Here is a 17703-nt window from a genome sequence, read left to right on the forward strand (position 1 = left end):
CCCCACCCCTTCCAGGGAGAACAGGCGCCCCGACTCCCCACACTGGGAAACTTGAGGCACAAGGCAAACACCCAATGGCGCACCAGAGGCAGGATGGAAGCAGCGGGTGGGGCCACGGGCCTCCACACCCCGCAACCGGCCGAGGCGCTGGGCTCTGCGGTCTAAGCAGCTGCTTCCAAGAAACGGACGAGAACTGGGCGTCCGTCCCCCTGCGGCGGTCAAGGGGCGCGGCGCTCACGCTGACCCCGCCCCGCTCAGTCCAGGGCCTGTAGGGAAGGCGCCTTCGCGAGGCCCAGACCAGCAGAGCTGGGCGGCCACGGCCAGGAGACACAGACGCTCTCGCGGCACAGGCCCGGCGGCCCGGAGCTGCAGACCACTGGGCCGGCCGCCTCGCGACCGGGGCCGCTGGACGGGCGAAACACGAGTATTTCTGCTCCAGCGTTGAGAAGCGGTAAAAATGCAGCAAAGGGCAGCTGGGTCCCCCGAAAGCAGGCGGCTTCTGCTGCTCACAGACCTCTGTCCGCTTATCACCAGGAGCTGTGGCCATGGGGGCATCGGAAGTGGGAGAACGTCTTTGGGGCCTCTTCCTTGAACACCCCGTCAGTCCTGAACCTCCATCCGCCAGGACTCCCGGCACGGGTGGGGCGCGCCCGCCCCTCGGCCGCCGGCACGGGGCAGGACGACCGAGCGCAGTCCCGCCGCCGGGGGGCACAGCGAAGCGTCGTCCAAGGAAGGAAGGGGGTGACCTCGGGGTGCAGTAAGATCAACCGCAGAGGCACGACACCAGCGAACGTCCCTCGGGAGACTTCCCACGTGGAAGGTCTTTTTTAGAACTGTGAGCCGGAACCAAGCCGCGTGCGCACAGGAGGGCGACTGTGTCCAGGCTGCTCCGCACACGGCAGCGAAGGGCCCACGGCCGCGCGCCCGCTGGCAGCTGCCGCCGCCTCCGCCCAGGCAGGCCCGGCCAGCCTCAGCCCTGCCCGCACCCTGCCCGCCGGTCAGACGCAGACGCCCTAAAGGCACAGTTTCCTAGTTCCGATGGGCTCTCCAGACACATCCTGGACCCGGACACAGGCACAGTCCGAGTTCAGCCCGTGCTTGACAGACCCCCGGGCGTCCTGAGGATTAAGAAGAAAAAGGAAGAAGGTTCCAGACCACGTTCACTTGAGACACATCAGACTTCACGCTCGCCCTAGGCTGACACGCTCTACATTCAGAAAAGGCAGCGAAAGACAGTTTGCCCTAACGTTTAAAAAGGTGAAATCTGAACCATCTGACCTTTCTGGAGACTCCCGCCTGCTCCCCCTCGGCTTAAAGATTGTAGAGGCGGCTGGTGTTCTCGCGCAGGGCGGCCAAGGTCCGGGAGAGCGGCAGATCTTTGACCCTGGCAATCTCGCGAACGGTGTGCAGGGCCAGGCCCGGGTGGGCGTACTGGCAAAGGCTTCTGGGAACCTGGAAGACACCAAGCATCAGACATCGCTGTGCCTCCTGCGCACAGCCGTCACACGGCGCGCCCCACCCAGCCCTGCCCCAGCAAGGACCTCTTTGGGGCTGCCCTGTAGAGACCCCTTTACCTGCAGGTGCAGGGAGAGTCCTAGTCATGGGGGCTCTGGGTGAGCAGGGTCCCACGCTTCCTTGGACTACCCTCTACAGGGTAGGGCTTTGCACTGCCTGGAAGAGAGTGGTTACCCTTCAGCTTCTCAGCCCCCTAGACCTTCGCTTCTGCAGAGCCACACGAGGAGACACCTACATGGCCGAGGCTGGGGCCTGGCCGTCACTGGGGCTCTGGCCCTGCCATCCCTGTCAGGGTGACCACCCACCGCCCGCCCGCCCCAGCCTGCGCGCGCCTGAAGACTCGCCTACCTGTCGAGGCAGGAAGTAGGGCGCGTCCGTCTCCACAATGATCCTCTCCAGCGGGATCTGTCTCAGGGCTTCCCGGGCCTCCCAGGCGGAGGAGTAGGTCAGGACGGCCGTGAAGCCCACCGACATGTTGGGGAAGTGCTCCAGCAGGGGCGCGATGACCGGGTAGCTGCCAGTGAAGCAGTGCCTGGGCGAGAGGGCGCTCGTCAGGGCCTCGCCCGCGCCAGGCCTGGAGGCGCGTCCCTCCCGTGAGCTAGCTCCCGGCTCCGCCCCCAGGGATGCGCCGCCGCCTCAGAGGGAAAGGCCCGGGCAAGCGGGCCTCTCCGATGGCAAGGCCAGCCGGCCGCGGCAGAGGCGGGAGGAGGCCGGGCCGCCCCCGCAACCTCGTCCAGGCGTCAACGGGGAAGAAAGCCAAAACTAAGGCGCCAGGACTGCAGGCCAACTTCCCTGCCGCCCCCTGGCCCCGCTTGCGATCTGAGTGCCACGCGCACGGCTGACCCCCTGAAGGGCCCAGGGTCCGGCTGCCTCGTCCACCTGACGCCCGGCAGATCTGCTTAAATGTTACCCCCAAAGCAAGAAAGGGCCAACCAGCCTGAGGAGCAACGGGGAGCGTCACCTGCAGTGCGCAGCCCCAGACAAGGGCGGGGCGCTGCGAGGGTGGAGGCCGGAGGCCGGCTGGCAGCCCCACACCCTCTGCGCCACCCCCCGCCCCGGGCCCCAGCCCGGCTCCACCCCAACCGCTTTGCAGCCAGCCTCGGGGTCCCCCTGGGCCCCTACACCTGACGTCCAGCCAGCGCCACGCTCTCATCAGGAAGTCACCAGCTGGCTCGGTCACCCACAGCCCCTCCAGACTGCTCCTGAGCTGAGCAACGCCCCGACAGGCACCCCACGCTCGACACCCCAAGAAAGCACACCCTGCGCCTTGATGCCAGCTCTGCAGAGATGAGCTTTCTAATAAAGAAAATCTTCTTTCAAGTGCCCTGGGGTGTTCACTGGACTCCAGGGTAGCCTCTCCCCAAATCAACAGCCGGCCAGACGCTTAGGACCAGACCCTGAGAGCCCCCCACTTCCTTCATTACTCAGAGCAGGAACTCCAAAGACTCGCAGCTGCCGTTTCACAAGTAAAAAACGGTCACGTGGCAGAAGCTGCAGGCGGGTCCCCTAATCCTCACGCGAGACACAGGGACAGCCTCAGGCCGTGCGCTGCGTCCGGGCTGGGGCGCGCTCGCCCGCCGCCCGCCGCCCGCCGCCCAGCCTCCTAACCTATGGATCTTGTAGTCCGAGGGCACACGTCTCTTCATGATGTCCAGCAGGTCTTCGTCGGCTTCTCGGCAGTGGATCACCAAGGGCTTCCGCAGAGACACGGCCAGCTGCAGCTGCCTCTCAAACACCTGGAAGAGAAGTCACATCACACAGAAGCACACAGCCGGCGCCAGAGCCCTGGGGACACCAGCCCAACGGGCGCCCCCCAGCCTCAGAGCTGCGACACCGGCTACCCCGCCGCCGGGGCCCGGAGCCCTCTCCTCGCGAGCACCCGCGCAGGTACCGTGCCCGTCAGGCAAGCGCAGACAGCGAGGGCGCTTGGCGGCTGCAGGCCCCCCACAGCCACCACCAGGCGGTGCTGACTGGAGTTTCGGGGCGGGGGCCTCAAGAGCAAGGCACAAGCTGCCCTCCCTATCCCCGTCTCTACTTCCGCTCGCCAGAGGCACCCACCTCCCACCCCCTTTCCTAGGCAGCCGCAGGGCGGTGGGGGAGCGGCCCCTGGGGACACCGTGGCGGCTCCCGCCTCCTCATTCACTGCCGTCCCAGCACAGTGCCCGGCTCTCAGCTCATGTTTGCCGAGAGCGCAAACACTACAGCTGCTCTCTGCAACTTGCTTCCCCGACCCGGGCCCAGCCAGACGAGACCCACAGCGACAGACACTGCGTCCTCAACCGGGCGCCTGCAGCTGCCGCCACCAGAAGACACAGACCCCTGAACGCCTCCCCTAGCAAGGCCAGGTTAAAGCAAGGCGTTCGCTCCTCACCCACAACCGACTTAGCTGAAACACGGTGCGCGGTCAGGACGCGGTCTTTTCAGCTGTGGGACGTGCCTGGGGTGCACTCTTACATCAGAAGGGGGGTGATCTCGGTCTTTGTACTCGGGTGACGCTGGAGAATCACCGGTCAAGTCTAACGCTTTCTCACCACAGCACCCACCCAACCAACGCTGACGTGACCGGGCTACTCCAGGGCACCGAGCCAGCTGGCCTCGCCAAGTGCTCAGCTGCCCTCCGGGCCTGACCGCAGCATAAGGTTCCAATCCAATTCTTACTTCCTGCTTCTAGAGTATTCCCTGTGGTGTTTAAAACAATGAGAGCTTGGGGCAAAATAGTACACAGCTGTTAAAAGTGTGTTTTTCCACGGAGAGAAAATAATGATAATGAGGAACAGCCATATACCTGAGACATTCTGTGGGGGTGGAGTGGGGAATGGGATCAAAATGGGGGGAGTGCACTGGACTATGGTGATTCGGTGATGGGAAGCCCACGGGGATGACGACTGAGATGGAAAAGGCACGAAATGATGTAAAAACAAACTTATATATTAAAATAAATAAGTAAAAGCTGGGGGAGGAAAACAAAGAAACTGATTTTAAAAATCTTTAAAAAAAAAAAGGAAAATGCAAGAAAATAAAAATGTTTAATAGAAAAAAAATGTGTTTTTCCAAGTGTAGGAATGAGACGGGAACATTCTCAAAAGTGGGGGGGAAAACCTCCAAAATGGGTTTTTAAGGGGGAAAAAATTCCTAATTAAAAGAAATTGCATACAACACACATTCCTTGATTCTGTGACAGGTGCTCATAAGTCATCCACCATTCATAACGCTTTGTGAAGTCTCAAAGTTTTTAAATGTTACGATGGAAGAAGAAACCACCATTAGCAGACCTGCGCGGGGAGAGCTCAGAGCATCTGTCTCGTCAGGCACCGGCTGAAACGAGGAGTGAATGAAGTGCGCAAATCAGTCACCCGGCTAATAACTACTCTCTAGCCTGCTCTCTTCGTCTGCAGAAGCCCGCTCCCGCTGAGTCTCATTCCCGGGGATTCCGCAGCGCAGCGAGTCGGCCTCCCCTGGGGGCGGGCAGCTCTCGCCTACTCATCACCCCGGCCACTGACTGCAGTCAAGCACCAAAGGCCGCAGCGCCGCCGGCAGGACACCCCTGTCCTCCCTGTCCTCGCTGTGCGGCCCCAGACTCCCGGCATCTCGCCAGCGGCAGGCCGGCCCCGAGCCGCCTGGCAGGTTAAACAGGTGCCGGCCACGAGCACACAGACAAGCAGGAGCATGCTGGCGCCAGCCGGCTCCTATTTCCCCCAATTCTTCTTTTCTCTACTGCCCAGCGCTCTGGCAACACCAGGTAACGGACACCAGCTCCCCGACACGAGCCGGCCGGCACCCCCTCTTGGCCACGCGTGCTCCTCCTTGGTCAACTGCTCTCTTGGCAGGAGAGAACGCTCAGCGGGGCAGGCGAAGGGCCTGCCAGCTCTCTGCCTCGGGCACTGAACCCCAAAGGCACAGGACCAGTGCCCATCTCTCCGTTCGGCGCCCAACGTCAGGCTGGCGCCAGGACTCACAGTCCAGTCCTCTACAGAAATAATCCTCATCTCCCTCAGCTGCAAGCAACGCCGCCCTCCGCCCCCCGCAATTTACTTCCTCTTGTTAAAAGCCCAAACGCGTCACCTATGCCGAGCGCGTCACCAGGCGCTCCGCCAGTCCGGAATCACCAGCAGCCCCGCCACCCAGAGGAAAGCGACACCGCTGCCCCTCCGTCCCGTCCCCTGCCCACAGGCGGCAGGCCCGACCCAGGCCGCGGCCCTTCGCCATCACTGCGGGGCGCTGAGGGCACCACCCTCAGCCGCCGTCTACCGGTCCTCGCGCCAGGTCCCGCGTCAAGGTTCCACCAGCGGTGCTGTCGCTCCGGCTCAGTCTGCCTGCGGCGGCCTCGGCGCCCGCCCGGGACGGGGAAGAGGTGCCGGGAAGGACCTGGCACGTTTGCTGGCAACAGTGGGCACTCGGTAAACAGCTCTCCACCTGCCATCGCCTCGGAAAACGCATCTCTGAGCCGCTCCTCTTTCCGGACCATGCCCGCCCTGAGCCGCAGCCGGCGGCCGCGAAAGCAGACCTGAACGTCGGTCCCCGGACGCCTGCCCGAGTCGGGCTCAGGGCCTTAGCTGCCGCCTCGGCCAGCATCACAAGCGCCCCTGTCCTCGCGGGGAAAATGAACGCTAGCAGGCTGCTGCTGGGTGCGGAGCCCCAGCTCTGCAGAGAAACGCCGCTCCCAGCAGACCCGTGGCGAGAAAAGTGAGCACAGCCCCGAGTAAAGACCACCCGCCTGCCGCACACAGCCCAGGCAAACCCTCCCACAGGCACACACAGGCCGCCGGGCCAGCATACCACCCCGAAGAGCCTCAGACTGCACAGCTGCCGGCCCACGGCTGCACGCCAGCCGGACTCTGGCCCCGAGGTATGTGCAGCGCCTGGGACCTCTGTGAATCTTCTCCCACTGGTCAAAGGAAATTTGAAACACTGACTCTAGAAGACGCCTGCTTCCTCTGACCCCAGGGCGCCAGGGCAGCAGGGATCCGGCTCCACGGCCTGGAGACCGGGCAGCAGGCCCAGACCCCAGCCAGAAGACAGCCCTGGACACACTCACGGCGTCCTGCCCCGCCCACACCGGCAACGCCCGCTTACGCCCGCTTTAGCGCAGCAACCGCCGGCCGTCTCGGCCAGGAGCACGCTGGGCAGCAAAGCCCTCAAGACGGTGACACTCAGACCCCTGGTGGATGGGAAATGCGCTTTATATTTTAAATAAAAAAATATTATTTGGGGGGCCTCCCTGTCCACAGTCAGTGCAGCACCGAGTTCCCCCACAGCCAGGGAGGGGCCCACGGGCTGGCAGGCCTCTCCTGTCCGTCTGCTGCTGCCCTCAGCTGTCTCAGTCTACCTGTGCTGTTTCCCACTCTGTCTCTGGTGAATCCTCTGAAACCCCCCACACAGACACCCCTTTGGGCTGTACCCCAGTTCTTGTATGCATGAATAAACAAATCTTTAGCGACTTTTTTTGTATTTTCCCAGTATCTGGTAGTGGGCGTGTTCACTTTCAACATCAGGAAATACTGTTTACTCAGACACACTCAATTGCTGCTTCCCAAGAAGGAAGGGAAACAAAAGCTTTCGCCTTTTCTCGCTGGCCGTCCGCCGTCACGCGGTACCCGTCACCCGGGACCCGTCACCCACCGAGCGCGCGGCTGAAAAGCAGGAGCCCAAAGCGTTTGACAAATGCCTCCCACAGCCCCAACCGGGCAGACGAAACCTTCAGCAACGTTAAGGTCCAGCCCCGAGGGAGAAACCCCGCTCACGGCCACCGCGGCCGCCGTTACCTTGTGCTGTTCCGGGACGGGCGTGGTGCACTTGTACGAGTAATCCAGGCCCATCTCCCCAAACGCCACCGCCTTGGGGTGCCGCAGGGCTTGCAACAGATTTCTCTCTTGACTCTCGCTGTAGTAGCGTGCAAAGTGAGGGTGGCAGCCGAAGGCCCCCCAGACCAGATCCTCCTTCAGCAGCTCCTCCCACAGACAGTCTGTGAGTGTCCGGGGGTCACAGAAGTCGGAGATGCAGCCCTGGAATTCCTTGGGGAAGGAGCTGCTGTAAACCTTCCTGAACTTGGTGAAGGTCCCCTTGAACGACAGCTTGGAGTAGAGCATATCCAGGTGACAGTGGGTGTCGATGAACCCCTCCTCCGGGCCTGGCTCCCGGCGGCCCCTCAGCCGGGCGCTGGAGGCATACCCGCCACAGGGACGCGGGGCGGGCTCCTCCCGGAATGTTCTCTTTTCCTTGACCTCTTCCGACCTTCTGGAGAAGCGAAAGGCCCGCGAGTTCTGGGAGCGGCCTTCCTCCGCCCCCTCCGGGTCTCTGGCGGTGCTCCGGGAGCTCGCGGCGGAGCTGGGGGAGCAGTCGCTCCGGGGGCCCCGGCTGCCCCTGCCAGCCTGCGGCGTGTCCTTGCTGCCCCCGCCCCCGCCGGGGTAGCCGGAGGCCTTGGCGCCGCTGGCCCAGTAGCTGGGGTAGTCGCACCACGGGCTGCTGTACAGATGGGCCGGGTACATGACGTAGTCAGTGGCGAAGGCAGAAGGCTCCGGAACTGTGGAGACTTTCAGCGAGACGGGCTCCTCCTGGGAGAAGCGGACTGTGGCGAGCTCGTCCACGTCGGACCAGTCACTGCCGGAGGAGGAGCGCTCCATCACCACCTCCCTGCCCTCAGCCTGCGGGGAGACAAGGGCGGTCAGGTCCCGGAGGCGGGCACAGCACAGCACAGCTTGGACATCACCTCACCTTACCCCGGGCTTCCTCTGAGCCCCCACAAAGTGGGCCAGGGGCCCGCTACACAGGTCCAGGAATAAGCTTGTCACTGGGGGCCCTGACGCCCTGCAGGGGTGCCTGCCCCACGCTCCCCTCGTTCAGAGGGGCAGGAGCATCTCGAGCACACTGTGGGCGTTGGACCAGCAGAGGCCAAGCTCTCACCTCTGCCGCCCTGTCCCCAAGGCACTCAAAATGCAGTCAACAGTGTGTCCACAAAGGCTTGGCCCTGGCCTGCCGTCCAGAGGCGGGACCGTGGCCGCCACCCCCACCAAGCCAGCTAGGAGCTCACTGTAACCGAGGGAGGAGCAGGGGACACTGGCTTGCAGCCTGCTCCCCGGGAGAAGCCAGACACCCCAAGGCCCGTGCAGCGGAGGGGAAGGTGTGGGCCTGAGCACCGCAGTCGAGCAGCCTTGTCAGACCGCAGCCCCCCAGTGCCTAGATGGGTCCCCATAAGAACCCTCCAAGCAAGAGCTGGCCAGTCTCTGCCTCTCTGAATCCCTGACTCGCGGAATAAAGCGCTACTGAGGTCACGCGGTAACCGAGCAACAGTAACTCAGCCCTGCTAGAACTTGAATTCCAGGAGGTCAGGGAATTTTATTTTCTTCGCCGATGTCCCCGAACGCCACGCCAGGCAGCGCATGCTCGCGAATGTTGGTGGCACGAGAGTGTGTAGCCAAGGGGCGAGCGGCTCCTGACCTCAGCGCACATCAGAGGCAACTGGGGACCTTCCTGAAGTACAGAGTAACGAGGGCCTGCCACCCAGACACTGCGGGCGCTCGGACACGCGGACGCTGCGAGTCGGCAGGCCCCAGCGAGGCCAAGAATTCAGAACTTCATTCTGCACGTCACTCTGAGCAGCTCAGCTTTGAGAACTCGGAAGCACAGACTCAACTTCAGGAAGAAAGACGAGCAGCCCCTGCTTCCTCTGCTGGCGCAGCACCAGCGGCTGGAGAGGCTGCTGCAGGCTTGGCGTAAGGCTTACGCTGCACATGACAGGCTTTCAAAAGCCCGCTACGAAAGCAGTATGGGTAAACTGATTACCTCCTTAAAGTGAACCAAAATTCTGCATTCTACTGTCCAGACTAAACTTGGACATTTCTTTTTTTTTTTTTTTAAAGATTTATTTATTCATACAGACTGGGGTACAGGGCAGAGATGCGGAGGGTGAGAGGATTCCCCAGAGACAGTGGGGAGCAGAACAGAAGCACACTGCTGAGGGGAGCAGCGGGCGGGTCAGGAGAGGTCTGCCGCGCCCTGTGGTCACCTCCAGGGCAGGCGGGGATCGAACTCATGCGGAAGTGGCTTTAGCTTCTCAGTGCTGCGCTTTAACCCGCTGCGCCACCAGGGAGGGCCTAAACTTGGACATTTTTTTTTTTTCACTTTTTCCTTTGATTTGCCTCATTTATTCAAAGGATCTGGAATCTCTTCATTTGGAACCTTTATTTTCTGGGGTGTGGATATTTTAATCATATTGCAAAGATTAATGTATTGAATCCCTAGAGAATTTTCTCTGATGTCAGAGTCCCCAACACAACATTTACACAAATCCAGTGGTCAGTAGAATCAAGAAGAATGTAGAATCCAAATAAGGTCCCTAAAGATATTTTTGTCAATTGACAAGGGCCTGTAGAACCCCATAAACTTGGACATTTCTAAGGAAACGTATCCAAAAGGACATAGCACTGGTAACTCTGAACTTCCTGTTCTGCACTCTCCAGCTCCAGGCTTCCTGCCCCCCCTCCCCCGGTAGCTAATCCCCAGTGCAGGATGAGGCCAGTCACAGCACACCTGGAAAGTGAGCCTCGGTCACGGTGGCGGGCTCCTGGGGTCCTTCCGCCACTGCTGACTTGGAATTTGTTTGAAAATTCTATAGAATATTTTAAGTTATTTTCTAAACTACCCTCAGAGTGGTGTCCTCTCCTGTCGGAGGAAGACAGACAATGCTAAAGGCTAAACAGCCCTCAACCATGGGGGGAGGCAAAGAAATGCAACGAACTGAATCACTAGTCCCCTGCGGATGAGTTTTAAGTGTTGGAGCTCACTTTATCATATTATTTTTTAAAAGTTTTTTTTAAAGATTTTATTGATGCATACAGAACTGGGGTGCAGGCCAGCGGTGCAGGGACGGTGAGAGGGTCACCAGAGACAGAGCGGGGAGCAGAACAGGCCGACCAACAAAGCACCCTCTGTTTGGGGAGCAGCGGGGAGACCGGAGAGGTCTGCGGGCCGTGCGGGTCAGCTTCGGGGCGGGCATGGAGCGCGCACTGAAGCAGCTGCGCGCACTGGCAGTGCTGCGCCCTGACCCGCTGCGCCTCCGGAGGGCCTGGCGCTCATTTCAAACAAGCCTATGAAGAGCACTGCGGTGGTTTCGAAAAACCAAAGTGTTTATCCATAAAGTCCACTGGCAAATGCTGGAGAAACTTGCAGCAATGGCCAGGGGGCAGGAGCAGGCCACACAGACCCAGGCTCCACACTAAATAACACATCGGCAGCGCCACAGTGACGGTCCCGAAAACGCACCTTCTGAGACAACAAACGCCTGCATGCGGTCGGAACGCGGGGTAAAGCGTCCCGGGACAGCAGCACACAGATTCGGAGCACCCCACACCCGCCAGCAAAGTCTCAGCTGCGGGACACTCTGAGACAGGACAGTGGCCGGGTCTCTCGCAAGCAGATGTCCTGGCTTCTGAAGGTCTCTCAGACACAGACCCAAAATACTAACGGATAGGCGTGCGGGTCCATTTCATAAATGTCTTAAGCCTCCATAACACAAAGCTGAAGCAGGAGCAATGCAAGGTCAACTCCAGCCAGATGAAGGGCAGGTGAAGGGCAGGTGTCTGCTGCTTCCCCACGCCCACCCGAGCCCACCCGAGCCTCAGGGTCGCTTGTTTAAAGACACCCACCCCAGGACCCCGCCCCCCCCACCCACCGAGTCAGACTCTCGGGTTCTCATCAAGAGGTTGATGTATCTCTAAGTATGACCCCTAAGTATCTCTAGCGACACCGAAGACATGTGAAAGACACCCGTGGGTCGGGTAACGACACGCGGACAAAGTGAGCAGGGAAGGCGAAGAAAGCCGCCTCCGAATGAGCCGAGAGGGGGCGAGAGCGCGTCCATCTTCCCTCCTCCCGGCTGGGGGTCGGTGCGAGTGGCCTGCCCGGCAGCCATCTCTCAGGATGGAAGCTGTGCTGGGACAGTCACCGTGACCTGTCAGAGCGGCAAACCATGCCCTGGAACGCGAACCCGGAGCACAAGCACGGCCCTTAGTGTCCCGTGTCGGGGAGCCGCAAGCTCGTCAGAGAAGCACCGACTCTCCTCGGGGGGGCCTGGTCTGGGAGATGCTGGTCAGATACGGGACGTGGGGCCAGGCGGGGGACCAGACACGCTTAGCCAGAGAACTGAAAACCCCAGAGGGGGTGAGGCCCACTCACCTTTCGGCTTTCTGCAAGAGGGGCAGGGTCATCCACAAACTCCAGGGGGGGCGAGCACTTGTCAATGACCGTCCTCCGGTCACCCAGAGGCTCCTCACTGGGCGCCCCCTGTGGGTCGATCACCACTCTCCTGTCCCCGAAGCAGCTCTTCTCGCCCACAGGCGCCTCCGAGGCTCCCACCTCCGAAGCCGTCCCTTGCTCCTGCTCCTGCTCCTGCTGCTCCTTCCTCTCCCGCTCCCGCTCCTTCTCCCGCTCCTTCTCCTGCTCCTGCTCCCTCTGAGGAGCAGCCACACGCCTGGAAGGCCCTTCCGTTCTGCCAGGGCGCACTCCCGCGCTCGGTTTTGCCTGAGAGGCAGCCTCTCCCTTCCTGGCCGGCATGGACTTGCCCAAGATGCCCTGGATGGCCTTCAGGTAGATCATCGTAGAGCCTTGGTCTCGAAGTCTATCCCTCTTCTTTTTCTGGGCCTTGCTCGACTCTTCAGTAGTATCATTCTGACCCTCAGCTTCAGCCGCAAATTCAGAGTTCATGGAGTTTCGAGAACTGTCTTTGGAATTAACCTGAAAAAAAAAAAAAACACAGAACTTTTCAAAGGATCTAAGGGCGAGATGCCAAGGGTGATTTCATACATGGAATGAGCGATCAGGGTGACCCCACCACGGAAGGGAAAGTGACGGGGGTTAAGATGGCGATTCTCTCTCTGCCCCCCCCCCCCGGCCCAGGCTGCACTGCTGCGGAGTCTCAGTCCTGCCAGCGCCCCCACAGTGGGGCACTGCAGTGACGGATGAGCAGCTAAGACACCAGACTCCCTCCCCTTGAGGGCCAGCGCTGCTGCACATTCAGGACACTCAGACAGAGAAGCTCAGGGTTTTCACGCTGGAGAGTCCCCAGCCCCAGCCGCTGGGCTCAGGGAGGACTCTCCCTGCGCCCTGAGTGCTGAGGCATGACTGCAGGGGTCCAAGCCTCCCCGGAGCTCTCTGCAGGGACCTCTCCTTCCCCCAAATCACCCTTGGTAAAGATGTCTCATCTCCAGAGACCACACCAGACCAACCGAGATGCCCATGACGCCCCGGCCCTGTATCTCCTCCAAGATGCAGGGGGAGTCCCGGCCCCTTTCTTTTCTCCTCCACACCCACTCATTCCAGAGTCCACCATGAAAAAGCAAGAGTGTTAATCCACTGTCAAGCCAGATCCAGTCTGATCTAGCAGGGTCTAAGAGCGCCAGTAAATCTTGCCCCAAAGTCCCAAACCTCCCCGACTATGACCTGGCTTCACCGCTGCCCAGCCTCCACGCTGGTTAATCATTTCCCTATACTGAGGAAAAACAGAGTTTACCCCAAAAGATGTCTGGCGGAGGGATGGCTGAATGAAGTGGACAGACCAGCTCCGAGACAGCTTCCAGAAAAAGTGAGGTCCCTTATCGCCCAGCTATGCATGCAGAGGAAAGAGCAAGGAGCGCGGGCTACCCCACATTTCAGACAGACAGGAGGAGAAAGGAAAAAAATAAGATGGAACTTTTACACTGGAAAGATGATACAGCCATTTACAGCGAGATGGAGGGAGTCTAAGGGAACTGCGTGTAGTGTTTCATGTCGGAAAGACAAAAATACTGGACATTTACATCACAGACGACTTGCCGAACTAAATACTTACAAACTAGCCGACATTAATAAACACCACGAGGGACGGGGAGGGAGACAGGGAGAAGGGGCACGGAGTGGTGGTGGCGAAACATAAACGAAACCCATTTATTCATCTGTAGTATCCACATTAACAGACTTGATGACAGCTAATGGTTTCTAGCGATCAGAAACGAAAACATGCCCGACAGGAGTGTCTTTGCAACAAGGGTCGGGCCAAACCGCTGCTCACGGACTGTCTCGGAGTAAGGAGGAAAACAGGCTCAAACGCCTAATTTGTATGGTTCTTCCACTGTTCCAATTTTGCTTTTCTCCAAAAGCACATAGCACACACATTTTTTTAAAAAAATCACTAAACCAGGGAAGTAAACCAAAAAAAAAAAAAAATCATTAAACCTTTGGCATATGTAGATATTAGCAAAGCCCTGTTTTCTCCCTGTAAGTCCTTAAATAATTGGCAGCTGTTACCTGGCAGGTGACCAGGAAACGAGGCTGCTGCTTTTGTTTTGAATCTCTGCATTTTCTGACTTACTGAATTTCTAATGACATTTGACTCAAAAGTCTACACTGCTTACCTTTCCATATTTAAGAGAATCTAGAAAGTTTTAAAATTACCCTTGAACAAAACTAGCTAGCAAGTGGGCCACAGATCCGCGCACACAGCGGGCGGGGGGGGGTGAGGGGGGACGGGTCGCAGGTGCCCTGCTGATGGGAGAGCCACGGGGCCCAACCCTGTGGGGAGGAATCAAATACTCTCCAAAATTAGCAACAAGGAAAATAAATTTACGAAATTTTAAAAGCACACAGGTGACATCTCCCTGGGCTGCCCTGCAGGACGCAGCTGCAGCTTCCCCGGGCACTTCTCTCCCCAGCTCCACCCCGCCAGCCAAGGCCTGCACGCCTGTGCCGTCTCAGCTCTGCCGCTCCCCCTGTAGGGTCCCAAACTCCCCTGTGGGGCTGGAGACAGACACACTGGCCTCTCGAAGGGCCCCCAACTCCTTTCTGCAGCCAACTACTGACAGATCCCAGCTGTCCAAGCAAACAGCGCTTCTCGCTTCACCCCTTCAGCAGGCACTTGCTAGCCCTGCTGTGTGGCAGCAGGCACGTCTGGGTTTGCGCGTGAGGGCGCACCAGCTGTGCCCGCTGGGGTGGGGGAGGAAACTCAAGAAGCCGTGCTAGAGAAGGCCAAGTGCCAGGGAGAAAAACACCGCCAGGCCTCAACAGTGGGGACTGCGGTAGAAAGTGGAGAATGGGGGACACCTCCCTAGTGGCCTAGGGGCTACGTCACAGGGTTTCCACCACGAAGGCCTGAGTTCAATCCCCGGCCAGGGAGTGACCCACATGGCGTGGCAGACCTCTCCTATCTCCCTGCAGCCCACAACTGCATGCTCTGCTCCCCACCCAGTCTCTCGTGAATCCTCTCACCCCTGCACCCCAGTTCTTCTACACAAATGACTAAATTTTAAAAAGGAAAGCGGGAAAGGGAGGAGTCACTCAAATCTTGAGTTCAAGGTAGAGGCCTGAGGCTGAGGCATCTATTTATAACAAGAGTGCCCGTTTTTCACTACTGTAAGCACCTTGCAGGCTGCACTTGGCCTTGAACCAGCATTCTCCCACCCGGCAGAGAGGCCGCGCTGCCCGCGGTCTCTCCAGGAGCGACCACCGCACCCTCTTTTACATAGCGAGCAACCCCGCAAGACGCCAAGGGCCACGGCCAGCCTCAGACCCCACAGTCCTGGAAACCCAGGACGCAAGCACGGAACACAGCAGGCTGAGCAGTCACACCCGCAGCCCCGCTCGGCCAGCCACGGTCACGCAGACGCGCGGCCCAGCGGCCAGGAGTGAGGGACAGACCGCCTGACCCAGCGGAGAGGCGCGCCCGCCGCCTGGGGTAGACGGAGGTCAGGAGGTGGGAACGCCTCAGCGGGCTGGAGCTCCAGGCGGCGGGCGCCGCCCTGCCCACGGGAACCCAGGGCTCCCAAAGGCCGGCTAGCAGGGCCACCGCGGGTCGCGCACGGCTACGGCAGCCGCCGAGGCTGAGGCGGTGGTCTGGTGGGGCCTTCTGGCGCCTCCCACCAAGTGAGGACACAGCCCCCAGCGGAGGAAGCTGCAGCCCAAGCTGCCAGGCTGGGAGGTGTGGGGGTCGCCGCGTTCTCGAGCAGGCGCAGAAGGGCACGAGGGCTGGGAGGGCCCAGGAGGACACACCCGGTGAGGGTGAGCGGCTGCTGGCCGCGGGGCCTGGGGCTTCCCGGACCGGCCTGCACAGGGCTGCAGAGCAAGGGGAAAGTGCGGCTGAGGGAGGGGCACTCTGTCACCGGACGTACAGGTCGCCCCGCACTGACAGTGGCAGCACAGGCAACTCCGAGGCGCTGTCCTTAGCTTTAGGCCATGCGCTTCAGTGGCGGTTCCCCACCCCCACCCCAGGGAGAGCAGGATTTGCCGCCTTCGAACCAGCAGGCCGAGTGCTGCGCGGCGGACGCTGGCCACCACCGCAACAGTCCTCGCCCGACGCGAGTGATCTAGGCGCAAGCCCGCCTGCCCACTGCAGTGCCAACGCTCGGGCTGAGACCAGCGCCCAGCCGGCTAGAGCCTCACAGCACTGGCCGCCTCCGCAGCCCCCGCTCCAGGCTTTGCCGGGCCAGAGCACCATGAGGCTGCCTGGGGCGTTTCCCGGCCCTTCCAGAAGTCATCTCCGGGCCGGAGAGCCGGCAGAATGTTCACACACGGGGACCCCCTAGTGCTGGGGAGCCCAAACCTGTGCCAGAGGGGTTCAGACGACTCCCTACAGGTGACTTGGAGGAACAAACTCTCTCTCTAGGCTCACCTGGCCCGAGGTGGGTCCCTGCCAGCATTCCAGGGACACCTCAAGCCGTAAACTGCCTCCCAGAAGTCCCAGCACACCCCCAGGCTGGGCAGATTTAAGTTTCCCGCCGCTCCTGCTTCTACCTGTAATAACCATGTAGGTTGGGTTCAACCGACAGACACCACTTAATGGCCTGCCCAGATGCACAAGACCAAAGTATAGAAACAAAGTCCCACATTTACCTCACTTATGCAGCCAAAGATAGCCCTTTCCAATAGAAAAAAAATCCAAAAGAAAACAGCCCACATTTCTATACAGAAATTCTGTAAGTCCGTATGGGAAAAGAACGAGGCACTTCGTTAAGGTTCCCAGGACGAAGAGCCGAGACCGCCTCAGCTCTGTCCACACGAGAAGCCGCGGAGCCAAGCCTTAAAGACAAACCTGCTTTCTGGAGGGCCTGTTTTTACTGCTTTTGCTAAAATAACTTTCCCTAGGGACAACTCATCTCACACACACACACACACACACACACACACACACACACACACACACTCCACTTTAGAACAGGCCCCCAGCCTGATGCAAACGCAGAGCGCGGGGATCTTTGTTCACTGGACACTCCCAAGAAGCCAGAAAAGGCCTGGTGCAAACTAGGCCTGTGTTGACTTTCCCTCCCCAGAAAGGAAAGGAAACAACTCTTTGAAGCGAAAGTCAGCATAAAAGGAGGTGGCCATGGCACACCTGCTCTCGAAGCATTCTGGGCCTGCCCGAGTGTTGAGAACCCCCCGGCCCCACGAGGGCACTGAATTAGTTTAACCTCCACCCCAACACTTCTCCCCAGCCCCCATACAAAACCCAACGGGCTAGAACCCACACCAAAAAGCAAATTCTGAGTCAGAATGGGCCGAAGAACAAGGGCACGTGTCCTCCCACTACGACCAGAAGAACTGTGTCCCCGGAGCTGACCATCCACCTTCTGTCCACCTTCTGCGGGAATGATTCACCCACCTCCACACCTGCAAAGGCCAGAGGCCGCTAACAGCTGGGAGGCCGCGAGCACACCCCAGCCCTATTAAATCAGGTTGGGACCAGACGCGATGGCCTTAAAACATTCCAGATTGTTCCAAAGTGCCCCCAAGCTGGAAAACAGCAGAAGTACAGGTCACCGCTTGGGTGCTCTGGGCTGGCCCCAAGTAGACCTCCGGGAAGCCCAGAGAGCTAAAAAGGTCCCGATTTTCTGTTCTCTCGCATGGCCACCAAAATCCCCGGGCGGACCCCTCAGGCCACGTGGAAGGGGCACCCCGGGTCGCCAGCGAGGCGCGGCGCCCACCTACCTTAAGGCTGCAGGCTTCCTCCTCTGGAGAAGCCATTTCTTCGGCAGAGGGGCTGGCAGGGTGCAGGGGGGATCCCCCCGAGGACAGGCACCCCTGCGCGCTCCGGGTCAGGCCGTCTTTGGAGGCGGCCCCGCCCACGCCCGGGCCCGAGGAATGCGAGGAGGAGGAGGAACTTCGGCGGCGAGCGCGGCCCCAGGGCACCCTCGGCGGGCAGGCCACATCGTCGTCCTTCCGGGCTCTCAG

The 17703-nt window shown here is 60.1% G+C and overlaps 1 protein-coding gene across 1 annotated transcript in view; it reads right to left on the reverse strand.

Annotated features, from left to right (window-relative positions):
• Positions 1–6: 6 nt before the first annotated feature.
• The window catches only part of TATDN2 (TatD DNase domain containing 2), an 18580-nt gene continuing 883 nt past the window's right edge, over positions 7–17703 (reverse strand). The window contains exons 2-8 of the mRNA XM_012732085.1: positions 17461–17696; positions 11686–12243; positions 7278–8156; positions 3124–3251; positions 1864–2047; positions 1279–1452; positions 7–1118 (exon numbers count right to left, since the gene is read on the reverse strand). Of these exons, the coding sequence (XP_012587539.1) occupies positions 1312–1452; positions 1864–2047; positions 3124–3251; positions 7278–8156; positions 11686–12243; positions 17461–17696 (2126 nt within the window). The 3' untranslated portion in view covers positions 7–1118; positions 1279–1311. The remainder of the gene's footprint in view (positions 1119–1278; positions 1453–1863; positions 2048–3123; positions 3252–7277; positions 8157–11685; positions 12244–17460; positions 17697–17703) is intronic.

Source organism: Condylura cristata, unplaced genomic scaffold, assembly GCF_000260355.1.
Source record: "Condylura cristata isolate star-nosed mole 26May11 unplaced genomic scaffold, ConCri1.0 scaffold00033, whole genome shotgun sequence".
Taxonomy (NCBI): Eukaryota; Metazoa; Chordata; class Mammalia; order Eulipotyphla; family Talpidae; genus Condylura; species Condylura cristata.